This window comes from Saimiri boliviensis, chromosome 10 (assembly GCF_048565385.1).
Source record: "Saimiri boliviensis isolate mSaiBol1 chromosome 10, mSaiBol1.pri, whole genome shotgun sequence".
NCBI classification, from domain to species: domain Eukaryota; kingdom Metazoa; phylum Chordata; class Mammalia; order Primates; family Cebidae; genus Saimiri; species Saimiri boliviensis.
Window position 1 is genome coordinate 15,878,672 of NC_133458.1, and position 14,728 is coordinate 15,893,399.

General features: G+C 38.8%; 1 protein-coding gene across 7 annotated transcripts; it reads right to left on the reverse strand.

Annotated features, from left to right (window-relative positions):
* Positions 1–1,646: 1,646 nt before the first annotated feature.
* Positions 1,647–14,727, reverse strand: SSBP1 (single stranded DNA binding protein 1). 7 transcript variants are annotated; one of them, XM_074378991.1, is made up of 8 exons: positions 14,630–14,727; positions 13,870–13,936; positions 10,572–10,632; positions 9,402–9,542; positions 9,118–9,205; positions 7,233–7,321; positions 2,119–2,192; positions 1,647–1,717 (listed from the first exon to the last, which is right to left on the reverse strand). In XM_074378991.1, the coding sequence occupies exons 2-7, from the start codon at positions 13,891–13,893 to the stop codon at positions 2,149–2,151; spliced, it is 447 nt and encodes a 148-aa protein (XP_074235092.1). In that variant the 5' UTR covers positions 13,894–13,936; positions 14,630–14,727; the 3' UTR covers positions 1,647–1,717; positions 2,119–2,148. The 7 variants fall into 7 exon arrangements, with proteins under 7 accessions (XP_074235092.1, XP_003929823.1, XP_010338697.3 ...); XM_003929774.4 differs by lacking the exon at positions 1,647–1,717 and having other exon boundaries at positions 2,024–2,192; XM_010340395.3 differs by lacking the exons at positions 1,647–1,717; positions 2,119–2,192 and having other exon boundaries at positions 2,201–7,321.
* Position 14,728: the final 1 nt, after the last annotated feature.

Genomic DNA, 14,728 nt, shown 5'->3' on the forward strand with positions numbered 1-14,728 from the left:
GGGAAATTCAAGACCCAACACTTGAGTTAGAAGATCCCTAGACTTTTACTGCTATCATATCTCATGAAACTGCTCTGCCTAGACCAGATAGGGAGCAGGAGAGATTCTCAGCAGATGGGGCTTCCCGGGTGGTAGGCAAAGTTTACCTAGCAAGCCTAACTGACTTGAGGCAAGAATGAGTCTGCCAGAATCATACGCATGCTAAAGACTGCACGCCATATACCTAAGTCTGATAAAGCACCACTGCCTTTCAGAGGCATGGAGAGAAGAGGCAACCTCCAGGGGAGAGTTTAAAGCAGAGCCCCTTGGCTCACAGTCATCCTCTTCTGCCCCTGTATTCCGGACTCAGAAACTGCTCTGGGTTGGTAATTTAGCTCTTCTGTTCACCACGTCATTTTCCCAAAGCAGAGATTCATCACCCTGCTTAAACAGACTATTAATCTGCATAATTTTTCACAATATTTAAGGCGTATAAAAGCTGCTGTGCTGATGGAAACAAGAGTTCCTCAAAAGAAAAATTATATCCACTACACAGTTTTGCTTAAGAAATGTGGCATAAAGGAATAAAGACTATACCACCAGGCAGTTTTAATGTGTGAACTTAGAGAGCAGAGTTAATATGCTGATTAATTGTCCCAGCTGCAGGGAAAAAAAAAAAAAAAAAAAAAAAAAAAGATGACTGACAGGGAAAAACAGCAATGAATTTTCTACTGCTGTGGGCAAGGAAAGGATAAAGCTAAAGAATTTCATCTTTCCTTAACCAAAATGCACTGTAAGTATAAAAAAAGTTACTCAAATGTGCAGAAAATACCTTAAAACAAAAAACAAAAAAGTCACAGGCATATAAGCTTGTGAATTCTGAACCTGATGAAGTCCAATATGACCTAAGCTGCAGTTAGCACTGTACTCGTACCCTCAGGCAGAGAGGACAGAACATGTAGGCTGGGGAGCAAATATATAGGCTGAGCCAGAGGTCAAACTGGAGACAGAGTGGCCTAGACAGTATGAGAGACTTCTATCATTTGAACAGAACAGCCCACACATAGCAGCCAACCTCTGGGACACAGCAGCAAACTGGCAGGCAGACCTGGGGAGGGCTGATGCAAACCTTAAAAAGCAAAAGATGCACTGACTGAAAAACTGAGTTTATTTAATCTTTATTGGTAAATTATTAGTATTCTAAAATTTCCTGAACCATATAATAAAAACTAAGATACATGATATACATAATGATCTATGTACATGCATTAAGAGATCATGTGGAAAAAGAAAAGAAAAATATAAGACCTAAAACTCTAAGGGAGGCACTGTCAGCGACTGTTAAGAGGATTCTCTTCTAGTTCTGAGTAAGACTCTAAAAGGATAGATAAGAGGGGCATGGAAAGATAGAGAATAATAGAACTACAACTCCTGTGACATCACCTGGAGACGAACAATTTCATCTCTAATTATATTTCAGGTCCTTACTGCTGGTAAACTATATTTCATAAATGCTACTACTGAAACTGTCCAAAAATGAAAGATATGAAGAAGGTAGGTTAGTCTTAAAGATGTTTAGGTTAGACAATAACTACTGCTCAGCAATCCCCTTCAATTTGAGCTGAAGCTTCAAATCCCATTGGGATGACTCATCTATCAATACTTACCGAGTGACTATCCTATGTAAAGCACTGTTTAAAATGCAGGCAAACAGAAGATTCAGTCCTTGCCTTCATGTCTACAGAGCAAAATGTTAAGTATATCAATATTTACAACCATGGGATAAATGTCTCACATACAGTGATGGCCAATAAATTCACTGGGTGAACAAATCAATATTATAAAAGAAGTGTACACAAAAACCAGAAGACCTTCCCAAAGGATATTTACCCCTTTGCCATAACACAAATGGGCAGGAAAGTTTACTGTTTTGTATACCTGTACATAGAAACCACCCCTAAAAGAATAAACAACCAGTAAGCGCCATAACAGATAGTAGCTATCAAGATTATATCACAAAAAAGAAGAGACAGAACAACAGTCAGAAAAAAAAAATCACTCATTTTATGTAAAAGGGTATTTTAATTCTTGTCCTTGGGAACTATAAGGATTATACATGATTTGGAAATGAGACTGTACCAAATGATGGCCAAAGAAGAGTCATCCATTCTACTCCTTCTCTTTTGTCTGGTCACTCAGAAATATAATATTATCTGTAAAAAAGCCAAAGTGTAAATATTACTTTCAGAACTCTTTCCCCTCTCATTCAATAATTTCCCTTTAATACATACATACTTGAGTACTGTTCATTAAATGGATTTTAGACAAATTTTCAAAATATTAAGTAACTTGGTAAGTTCGTGAGAGGTGTGCGTGTGTGTATATATACACACATACATATGTATGTGTGTATATATTGTTGGCCTAAGTGGAGCTAAAAGTTAGGCACTGGTTGTTTTTCTAACAATTCAGATTTTGTTAGAAGAGGAGGGATATTTCTTGTCTTCCCTGAAAACAAGATAAACTCTTCTCGGAAACAATTTCCTGCAAAAGAACTGGTCACAAAATTGGATGCTTGCAACAGTCAGGCAGATCCCATGAAACCAGGCAGCACATCCCCAGAGAAAAGGTCAAAAGCATATCATATTCCACATTCTGAAGCTCTAGAGGAAAGGATAAAAGTCCATATGTGGTCCTGTTAGCAATGACAGGATTTATTTATGTTTTTAACTTTAAAAATTCAAATAGAAGATATTTTAAAATTATAAAAAAGAGTAACTTTTTTCTTTGTTTTTAGAGATGGAGTCTCTGTCACCCAGGCTGGAGTGCACTTACTGCAACCTCTACCTCCTGGGTTCAAGTGATTCTCCTGCCTCAGCCTCTTGAGTAGCTGGGATTATAGGTGTGCACTATCATGCCTGGCTAATTTTTGTATTTTTAATAGCGACAGGGTTTCACCATGTTGGTCAGTCTAGTCTCGAACTCCTGACCTCAAGTGATCCGCCCGCCTCGGCCTACCACAGTGCTGGGACTACAGGCATGAGCACTGCATCTTGCCCAGAATAATTTTAACATACCAATTCTTGGGAAAATTTTTATCAATCAACGTCAGAGTATTTTTATCCAAAAAATCAGACACTGATTTAAAATGCTATTCCAGAGGGAGTTAGCTAAAGTAAACAAAAGAACATAGGCAAGTACTAATCATCCTTCAGCATCCATGGGGGGACTGGTTCCAGGACCCCTATGGACACCAAAATCCTCAATGCTCAAGTCCCTGATATAAGATGGTACAATAATCACATATAACCTATGCACTTCCTCTTGTATACTTTAAGTCATCTCTAGATTGCTTACAATATCTAATACAACGTAAATGCTATGGTAACAGTTGTTACACTATATTGTTTCACTTGTTTTTTATCATTGTTGTTGCATTATTTTTATGGGTTTCTTTTTTTCAAATATATTTGATCTGTGCTTAGTTGAATCCACAGATGCAGAACCGAGGGACATGAAGGAATGACTGCATCTCCTTTATAATTCCAAAAAGATCTAGATTCTTATAACTATAAAATTATCCACAAAGGACTGAATATTTCTTCACGACCACAGTCTTCCAAAAACTAGAATGTTCTGGTCTAGATCGGTTACTTCAGAAGAGACTATCTGAATTAACATCACTGTGGAAAAAGCCAAGAGTGCCATCCACTGGTGGTTATTTTTAAGTTAGAGACAGGATCCCTAGAAGGAAAAAAAAAGTGACCAATAAAACAGATCAACCAATAAACTATTTTCCTCAATTCAAACGTCACTGACGATCTCTTCGATTTTACCATTAGACATAAACCTAAAATTAACCAACCATGCTAGTGGAAACTAGTGACAAGAAAAAAACAAAGCAGCAGATCATCTGAAATGCTTGTTTGGCTTTGTTAGTAACAATTCAATAATCTGAACAATCTAACGTTTGCCCACCCTATTAAAGTGGAACCCACAGGAGGGTAGGAAAATACCTACTCTGCTTTTCAAGGTTAATACACTTTCAAAGAAACTTACCAGTAAGAAAACATACGAGCATTCTATACAACAAAGTATAAATCCCTTTTTTTTTTTTTTTTTTTTTGTTTGAGACGGAGTTTCGCTCTTGTTACCCAGGCTGGAGTGCAATGGTGCGATCTCGGCTCACCGCAACCTCCGCCTCCTGGGTTCAAGCAATTCTCCTGCCTCAGCCTCCCGAGTAGCTGGGACTACAGGCGTACGCCACCATGCCCAGCTAATTTTTTGTATTTTTAGGAGACGGGGTTTCACCATGTTGACCAGGATGGTCTCGATCTCTTGACCTCGTGACCCACCCACCTCAGCCTCCCAAAGTGCTGGGATTACAGGCTTGAGCCACCGCGCCTGGCAACAAATTCTAAATTCTTAATAAGGTATGGTAGTTAAGACATGAAATCCAGAACAAAGGAAACAAGAAAGATAAAAGGAAAATCTAAAAGGCTTATAGAAACCATATAATATAATGCATGAATGTTTATGAAGTAATCAAGAAAATGTGAACACTTTGATATTTAGTAAAAAAAATTAACAGTAATTTATCAATATTAGGTGTGACAGTAGCACGGTAGTTACACTTTCAAAAAGACATCTTATCTTTCAGATATTCCTATAGAAATGTATGAATGAATGTATGTCTAAGATCTGTTTCAAAATAATCCAGATAGAGGACAAGTAACTGGAGGCATGGTTGAAATAACGTTGTCCATCAGCTAATACTGAAGCAAAGTGGCAGGTATTCATTTTACTATTCTTTCTACTCCTACATACGTTTGATAACTTCCATGGTTAAAAAAAAAAAAAAAAAAATTTTTTGAGAGTCTTGCTCTATTGCCCAGGCTGGAGTGCAGTGGTGTGAGCTCAGGTCACTGCAAACTGCCTCCTGGGTTCAAGTGACTTTCGTGACTCAGCCTCCTGAGTAGCTGGGACTACAAGCACACATCACCAGACCCGGCTAATTTTTGTATTTTGTGTAGAGACAGGGTTTCACCATGTGCACCAGACTGGTCTTGAACTCTTGACTTCAAATGATCCACCCACCTTGGCTTCTTGAAGTACTGGGATTATAGGCGTGAGTCACTGTACCCAGCCCAAAAATTGATTTTTAAATGATATTATCTAATTTGGGCATATCTCCGAGGTTCATAAACACAGAGACGTGAATATAGTAAAATTAATTTTATTGCCATGTTATTTCTTTTAAAAAAGGTCTCTTAGTATTTATATCTATAAAAACAAACAAAAGCACAAAAATTAACAATGTCTAATTTTAGCTATTTATTCAAGAAAAGGGAAAAAAGCACCATCTATCTCATTTAAAGACGTATTTCCAATATAATTTAAATACATTAAAATTGTTTTGGTCAATTAGGTACTAAAAACAACTTTAATGATAAGTCAGTTGAGGAGAATTTGTCATAGAATTCTTTTAAATATTTCACTTTATTTTATATATGCATTTTTTTTTTTTTTTGATGGAGTTTCGCTCGTTACCCAGGCTGGAGTGCAATGGCGCGATCTTGGCTCACCGCAACCTTGGCTCACCGCAACCTCCGCCTCCTGGGTTCAGGCAATCCTCCTGTCTCAGCCTCCTGAGTAGCTGGGATTACAGGCATGCACCACCATGCCCAGCTAACTTTTTGTATTTTTAGTAGAGACGGGGTTTTACCTTGTTGACCAGGATGGTCTCGATCTCTTGACCTCGTGATCCACCCGCCTCGGCCTCCCAAAGTGCTGGGATTACAGGCTTGAGCCACCGCGCCTGGCCTATATATGCATTTTGTTACAAATAAAAAATTCTTAACTATCCCATATATTATTAAGATACACTTCTGAGGGGAAAATAAAAATAGTAAAACAAGCTCAAAGAAAAAAGAATAATGTACAATTTCCAAATGCTGAATTGGTATTTTTTTTTTACAGGATAGTAGGTATCACATTGCTATGCTATTTAGATCCCATTAATACATTTAAAAATAACACAATTTTACAATTGAAAAAAATTTCTAATGTCACCTACTGATGTCCAGAGGGGTATACTATTTTCAAAATTCTCAGAGCATTTTGAAAAGTTTAAAAACTCTTTCCTAGGGAATATCTTCTTAATCCTTTTCAAGCTTTAAGTGTACATCTTTTCTATGCTGTATTTTGTTTAAAGGGAATATTAGGCCAGACCTAACGGTTCATGCCTGTAATTCCAGCATTTTGGGAGGCCGAGGCGGGAGGATCATTTGAGCCCAGGAATTTGAGACAAGCCTCGGTAATGTGGTGAAACCTCGTCTCTACAAAAAAAATTGAAAAATTAAGCCAGGAATGGTAGTGTATGCCTGTTGTTTCAGCTACTTGGGAGAAGGCTGAGGTGGGACATCACCTGAGCCTGAGGAGGTAGAGATTGCAGTAAGCTGTGATCATGCCATTGCACTACAGCCTGGTCAACAGAGGGAGACCCTATCTCAAACCAAAACCAAAAAAAAGATAACATATAAACTTCTTGGCTGAGCACAGTGGCTCACGCCTGTAATCCCAGCACTTTGGGAGGCCGAGGCAGGTGGATTACCTGAGATCAGGAGTTTGAGACGACCCTGACCAACATGGTGAAACCCCGTCTCTGTGAAAAATACAAAAATTAGCTGGGTGTGGTTGGCAGGTGCCTGTAATCCCAACTACTTGGAAGGCTGAGACAGGAGAATCGTTTGTACCTGGAAGGCAGAGGTTGTAGTGAGCTGAGATCGTGCCATTGCACTCCAGCCTTGTCAACAGAGAGAGACTCTGTCTCAAAAATAAAATAAAATTTAAAAACTTCTTAATTTCAAATAGAAATTTCAGCATACTAAGTACCAAAGCGGTTCCAAATAAATCTGCATGCTCACATTAGTGTAACTCTTATCTTGGCACATGCTTCTTTCTGGTTAGGGCTAGATGCCTCCAAAAGATCATACATTACGTTTTTGTATTTCAGTTTCAGGATTTATTCAAAAGTTACTTGTGAACTAAAACTGTGAGTATAAAAATAACTCTTTAAAGGAATGGATAAATGTAGAAACTCTTAGCAAGTAGAAAAATCAGAGTCATGGGCATCTTCTAGTGAGTTGCCTCACCTCACAGGAACTGGTACTCTCAACCCTAGTTAGTTACAGTGTAGCTAAGCTTTTAAGAAAGAAAAGAAGAAAAAACAGTTATTATCACAAGCTTCTTACCAGCTATGACTGTTGTTGCTTGTCGCCTCACATTATTTTTATCCATGTATTCACCATAGTCTATTTTCCCTTCCACATAAATTCGAGACCTGATATAAATAAAATTTAGTTTTTAGCTGAGATCCTAATACGCTTTAAAAGACTCAAGTCAGGGTGATACTGAGTACATGACAAGGATGAAATATATAATCATACACCTTATTTTTGCTACCACTTCTAAAGGTTCAGGATTAGGAGTACTAAAACAGTGTACAAACAGACTTCATAACATATAGATAAAACAGACAATATTTCCATCTGTCAGCTATTCCCCTTACAGAAGTCAAAAATTAAAACAGTTCAGAGAGCAACTTAGTGGCAACTTTTAAATTTCTAGGAATAATTTCCAATGTATCATTCTCCTTAATCTTTGATTTTGGAGTCCCCAGCACATTTGATTTTCATTTACTTATCAATTCTTTTCTATAGTGAGGTTCATGATCTTAGAAACTTAGATGATTCAAATTCAAAACATGGATTTGCAGCTTAGTATAATATTACTAAAACTATATCTACACTGTATCAGCTTAGTATACCACTTAGAGGTAATTACTAAGACTATTTCTACACTATCTTGAAGGCTAAACTAGATAACAAACCTAATCATGATTTTCAAGGGTGGAAAAATGACAATAGCACCAGTTTTGAGAGTCTGCCAGCACCAAAAAAGGGCAACACAGAAAGATTAATAAAATGTCAGGGGCTCACCACCCCCTACACACATCCATCAGTCAGTAAGTGGGAGTGCAGACACTTACTTTGAAATACCTTATATGTGTTTGTGTGTGTATGCGCACTTATTCATAAATACATAAAGGGCAATGAAGATACATATGAAGAAAAACTAATCAGTTATTGAAAAGAAAAATTTGAGTGACTGCTACTTTTCATGAAATTTGTTTTATTTCTACAAAACAAGTATACTTCTAAACATATTAACTATTAATACACTGCTGTTACACACACCATTTTGTCCTTCCATGAGTTTGGAAAAGATGCCTTTTATACATATTCAATTCAAGAATTCCAAAGGGAACTATGAAGCCTATAGAAAAACATCAAATACGAGGCCGGGTGTGGTGGCTCATGCCTGTAATCCCAGCACTTTGGGAGGCTGAGGTGGGTGGATCACCTGAGGTCAGGAGTTTGAGACCAGCCCGGCCAAAATGGTGAAACTCTATCTCTACTGAAATACAAAAAAATAGCCAGGTGTGGTGGTGGGTGCCTGTAATCCCAGCTACTCAGGAAGCTGAGGCAAGAGAATCGCTTGAACCCAAGGGGTGGAGGCTGCAATGAGTTGAGATCGTGCCATTGCACTCCAGCCTGGGCAACAAGAGTGAAACTCCGTCTCAAAAACAAAAAAAAAGAAAAAGAAAAAGAAAAAAGAAAATCAAATATAAAATAACTGCCATGAAGATTAAGTCAGTGTCAGGCTTCAGACATTCCAGATCCTCTGCTGGAAATATCATGTGGATGCCAACAGGCAAGAAGCCACCCTGAACATCCCTGGTCACAGAGGCACAGGAACTCCTAAAAGCACGCTACATCAATTGCTCATATGGCACTTGATACACTTTGCCTTCTCTCCTGCCTCATCTATTTCTATTTATGTACACACCTTGTTTGCCCTGAACTCTAAGTTCCTAGAAAGCTAAAAATATGTTTTTTTATACCTTTGAATTAGTCACACATGGCAACATGCCTTGCATATTATATCAAGGACTTAATAAATACCTCTTAAATTAATAGAGTCATTAGTAGTACTCAGGGATTTAAGAGGCTACACACTCCTTGCCATGAGAACACTTCTTATCAGTTCTGTAAGATCCTTCCTTCTTCAACTTACCCCTTTCTCACATACTGATATGCCACATCTCTGAGGCCTGGCCGGAATACTGATATTCTGTGCCACGTTGTCTTTTGACTGACATCGCCTAAATCATAAGAATAGGAAATTGGTTACAAATGCCAACAGACAACATGCTCAGGAAAACCAATGTCACAATTTCTAAGAGAACAAACAGAATGAAAGACAGATCTTAAAGTGGTTTATCTCTAAATTAGATAACTGGTAATAAATAATGTCTATTTATTGCTGATAAAACTAAAACCCCAGTCTTTTCTACTCACCCATTTGGTAAGCTTCACTTTCCCCTGATCGCCACATCTCATTTGTTGCTAGAGAAAATATTGTGACTGGATTTTTTCCTTCTGCCTGTCTCAAGACAGGGTCCTGACCCACTCGCCCAAGTAACTGCACACGATTCAGGGCTGAAATGCAACATCAAGACCAAATGAGACAGAGAACCTGCTATAGACTGAGTATTTGTGCTCCTTCCCCTGAAATTTGTATGTTCAAGCCCTAACTCTCAAGGTGATGGTACTTGGAGGTGGAGCCCTTAAAAGGTAATTAGGCTTAGATGACATCATCATGGTCAGGTGTCCTTACAGAAAAAGGAAGAGTTCAGAACTTTCTGTCTCTACCATGTGAAAACACAGTAAGAAGCCTACTATCTGCAAGCAAGGAAGAGGGCCCTCACCAAGAGCCCAGTCATACTGGCACACTAATCTTGGACTTTTAGCCTCCAGAACTGAGAGAAATAAATGCTGTTGGTTAAGCCACCTGGTCTATGGTATTGTCTTACAGCAGCCTATAAGCTGACCATTAAAGAAATCCACACCTATGATTGAAAGATATGTCCAGAAGAAATACTATAAATATTACTTCAACTTCAATCTCTGTATTAAGTAAAACTCAAGTTCTAGAAGATCAGAAAATAAGGGATGAATACGGAAAGGTTGCGAGAGAAAAGAAAGTGGCAAGAAAGAAGAAAATAGTCATAGAGAAAGCAGCCCCACAAAACAAACTGTAACCTCTATATCTTAAATTCTTTTTTAAGATACCTTTTTTAACTGACTGTGGAAAGAAAAGAACAAATCTGAGATCTGAAAATCTTTATAAATACAAGGGAACACTTCTGTGAAGATAGAATATCTTTTACAATCTCAGCCTGCAATAACATAACCTGGGAAGACTCAGATAACCAAAATATGACTCAGGAAATTCTTATGCAGGACAGTGATGATGAGAATGAGTAGTCATTGACTGATAAGAAGAATAGGGGCTCAGTTTATACTATGTGTCCACAGCCTGATGGGTCACAACCAAGATCTGAAGAGCAAATGTGAGCTAAAAGCACAATAACATGGTTAACCTAACCAGCATACCTCTTCTACAGCACATCTGAGATCAGCAAATTGCTAAAAATAACATTTTAAACTTGGAAATTAGCTACTCACATCTTTCAAGAACCAAACTGGCAGCTGCGTCGGATGCATGTCTTACAAACTGATGAAGTACCTAAAGAAGAACAAATGAATAACATAGCTTTAATTTTTTAATTAAGGCAAATGCCAACAGAAGAATTACTCACATTCATTGACCATTTAGTCAGTAGTTCCTATAAATTCCAGAAGAGATGAGAAGCTCTTCCCATGTTCTCCCAACAGAGTGCCAGAAGGACAAGGCAAACACTTCAAGAGCAGCATACTGCAGAAGTCCAAAGGTACAAGGAAGGTACTAGAAGGCATGCTCAAGAGTTAATTTATAGTCCTCCCGTTTCTTTTTCAACAATCTTCCTGATTATGGCACTTCTGTGTTCACACACAGAAGGAAAAATCAAAATAGTAGCACTTTAACATTACAGAGTATGAAAATGTTTTTAATCTAACCTGTACCTAAGAGTTGCTGCCAAGTATTTTCAGAATCCAGCTTTCATTAGCTGGAGAGACAAAATGTACTATATATATCCAATATATACAGCCTCTAATCCTTTTTTTTTTTTTCAGTATAAACAACTGGTATATTATTACTATATTTTGGTTATACTAGACTTTAGAAATTAAGAAATTTAGATCTAATATGGGTACTGATTTAATCCATCATTAAACCAAAGGCAACTTAAAATGTTTTATAATTAATAATTTTATAAACAGATTCATTAATAACATATGCAATAATCTAACAGGTGTCAGGAGGTGTGGAATAAATACAACGTCATTACTTAAGCCTCACTCTCAGCCATAATAAACAGCTAGTTTAGAGTGGGGTCCCTAACCTCCAGGGCCGAGGACTAGTAGAGGTCTGTGGCCTTTTAGGAATTGGGCTGCAAAGTAGGAAGTGGGAGGCAAGCATTACTGACTGAGCTCTGTCTCCTGTCAGATCAGCAGCAGCATTAGATTCCCATGGAGTGCAAACTCCATTATGAATTGCACATGCAAAGCATCTAGGTTGTGTGCCCCTTATGCGAACCTAACTAATGCCTGATGCTCTGAGGTGGAACGGTTTCATCCTGAAACCATCCTTGCGGCACCCTCCTCCTCCATGGAAAAACTGTCTTCCATGAGACCAGTCCTTGGTGCCTAAAAGGCTGGGGACTGCTGGTTTAGAGAATGAGAAATAGGTTAAATTCCAACAAAACAATACATTCTTAAACTAATCACATGAATGACTTTCTGACATAGGAACAGCAACATATTCCAAAATCAGACCCTGTGTCTATGAAACTGCCTTCCCCTGGTTGCTCCTGCAGAACTTTAAGGGAATTAGGATACATCAAATATGATTAACCTGAAGTGTTTTACTTCAAAATAAGCAAAAATTATAATAGTCAATATCTACTTCATAAGGCTATTTCAACTTCTGCAGTGAAGTCAGCCTAACACAGTTTCTATAAATATTTCATGGGAAATTTCATTCCTTCAGTGCATCAAAAAAAAGCTCTAATAAATTTGGTTCTTTGATTAAACACAAAGATTCGACTGTCCAAGTCAAAGTCATATCCTTGTCAGAAGAGGTAGTCACTACCACGTAATAGCAACAATTATCACTGAATATCAGCTAAGAAATTTATCTATTATCAATTCTAAAACTAAATATAAAATTATCCCCATTTAGAGCTGAGAAAACCATCTCAGAGAGACTGCAGAACCTGCCCAAGATCCTGCAAGAAGTATGCGGCAAGTGATCTCAAGGACCCAGGACCCTCTGACACCAATGTTACTGCTTTCCCAAAGCCCTCTGCTGCCTCCTTAATTTCAAGAGCTACTGTAAAGATAGGAGTACACATCACTGAATTCAGAGTTCAGAGAGCTAGCCATTCTATCAGATAAACATTTTCAAAGTGGCAATACTGTTAATATAAAAAGCATAAGTCTACCAATCAAATAAACACCAACTCCCTGGGTACTGCTGGCTATCTAATCCTATCACTAAACTTGGGGGCAGAGGGTGGATAAAAGAATAAAGATATGAGCACAACATTCTATAGAATCAAACTGCTAACTAGAACCTGTGTCATGATTCTGATAATGTACTCATTTGAGTGCTCAGACAAGCTAGACCTCATAAATCTTACACAGTAACAATGTCTCATTTTGGGCACACAAAAATCAAGATGTACTGGAGAAGATTAGGAAAGGATTATTTGGATAATTTTTTAAATTAAACTTCTGACTTTTATTCAAAGACATTTTAATACTGTAATATTAGTGTTACTGAAAAATAACTTTTTCATGTTTCACATTTCAATACAGAAAAATTAGATTAAAGATACATATAGGTTAAAGAGGGGATCCAAGAATATAAGATTAAGGTAGGAAAAATGATAGCATCATGGAGGAACTGATTCTTCATTGGTCTTCACAGGATAGGGAGTAGGAGAGAAGTATGATAAAGAATTTGGTGCCCAAATGTGTTTAGGAAAAATGGTAATCTAAGCCAGCTCAAGGTGGGCTAGAGTGACTGGAAAAGTGAGGAGCCAGATTAAGTGGAATGAGAAGGAATTTTCTACATAGTGAAATCTGTGGTGACCATTGAGATGTGAGCTGCTCTCTTCAGTGTGGAAAGATGGAGGAAGAGGAATGTTTAGCAACACAGGAGGTAGATGGTCAAAAAAGCAACTACATGCCTTAAGAAAAAAGTTGGAACGACGATTCCTACAGTCCTTAGGTCACTAAAGATCTTTAAGGCCGGGCGTGGTGGCTCAAGCCTGTAATCCCAGCACTTGGGAGGCCGAGGAGGGTGGATCACGAGGTCAAGAGATCGAGACCATCCTCGTCAACATGGTGAAACCCCGTCTCTACTAAAAATACTAAAAATTAGCTGGGCATGGTGGCACGTGCCTGTAATCCCAGCTACTCAGGAGGCTGAGGCAGGAGAATTGCTTGAACCCAGGAGGCGGAGGTTGCGGTGAGCCGAGATCGCGCCATTGCACTCCAGCCTGGGTAACAAGAACGAAACTCCGTCTCAAAAAAAAAAAAGAAAAAAAGATCTTTAATCTCCTATCACTGGTTAAATTCAAGCAACCAGTTTTAAAAATTAATGATTCCTATTACATTATGTGAATAAACCTCAACTTTTTTTTAGTGAACATAATTTACACTGGAAAACTCCATCCCCAGTCCTCCATATCAAACGAATACAGAGGTGGGTGGGTGAGCTCCCAGGTCTTTTGCCCCTGTAGTTAAAAGCCTAAAGATATCTGATCACTGTGTCTGACAGTAATCCATCTCAATATTAATACAGACAAGTGACTACCTGTAATACAGGTCTTCGAAACATGGCTTCTGTTTTCTTTTCTTACAGTGTAATCTTTAGGCTGTTCCTGAAGGGAAAAAAAAGAAGAAGAAAGAAACATCACATCTTATGGCAAAAGCAGTTTTGCGACCAGAGCATACCAACATTCCTGCACACCTGGTGAGAATTCCTTCTTCCCGCCCAAATACACTCACACCTGTGTCTTTTTGGTCCCAAATAACTTCCTCTTTCTCTAACCCATACATACAATTTTTATTCTGAGTTAATCCCACTTCCAATCCACTGTCTTCTCAAATTTCATTACAATGCAAGCCCGCCCTTAGGGCAGAGATTTGTATCTGCTTTATTCACTGCCATTTTCTAAACTTCTTTAAAAAAAGTTCTTAACGCATAGTGGGGGCTCAATAAATATTTGCGTCTCCAAGGGACTTATATCTGAAACCTGCTGCTGAAAAATTACTGCCTTCATCTCCGTTAACAAACACCAGGCAGCGCAGAAACCGCCGGGCTACGCAGCCACACTGGTACCACACTGCGGTAGCCCCACACAGTCTCGGGAGAGACTGACGCCCTTTCCTGGTGGTGGCGCCACCACCTGAAAACCGAGAACCGGGAGGAAACCACGCTGTCCTCCGCACAGCTGAGAAGGAAAGGGCCAGACCCCCACACAGCACCACCTCCCGATCCACGCGGGACCGCGCTCAGCCAAAACACACGACCCCAGCACTTCTGTCACGCCTCCCCTCCGTACCTCCCTCACCTGACACTCTAACCCAACCAGCCCGGCCAGTCAGGCGATCACTTCCGGGGCACAGGGAACGCGAAGCTCGCGAGAGGAAAAAGGAAACAGAAACTCCGC

Bases quoted from the DNA above. Each gene is read 5' to 3' on its own strand.
- SSBP1 (XM_010340395.3), bottom strand. From the start codon at position 13,893: ATGTTTCGAAGACCTGTATTACAG. The intron at 9,543-10,571 runs GTGAGTAGCTAA...GTTGCATTTCAG, and splicing joins CAGTTTGGTTCTTGAAAGAT to CCCTGAATCGTGTGCAGTTA. The intron at 9,206-9,401 runs GTGAGTAGAAAA...CTTATGATTTAG, and splicing joins AAGTGAAGCTTACCAAATGG to GCGATGTCAGTCAAAAGACA.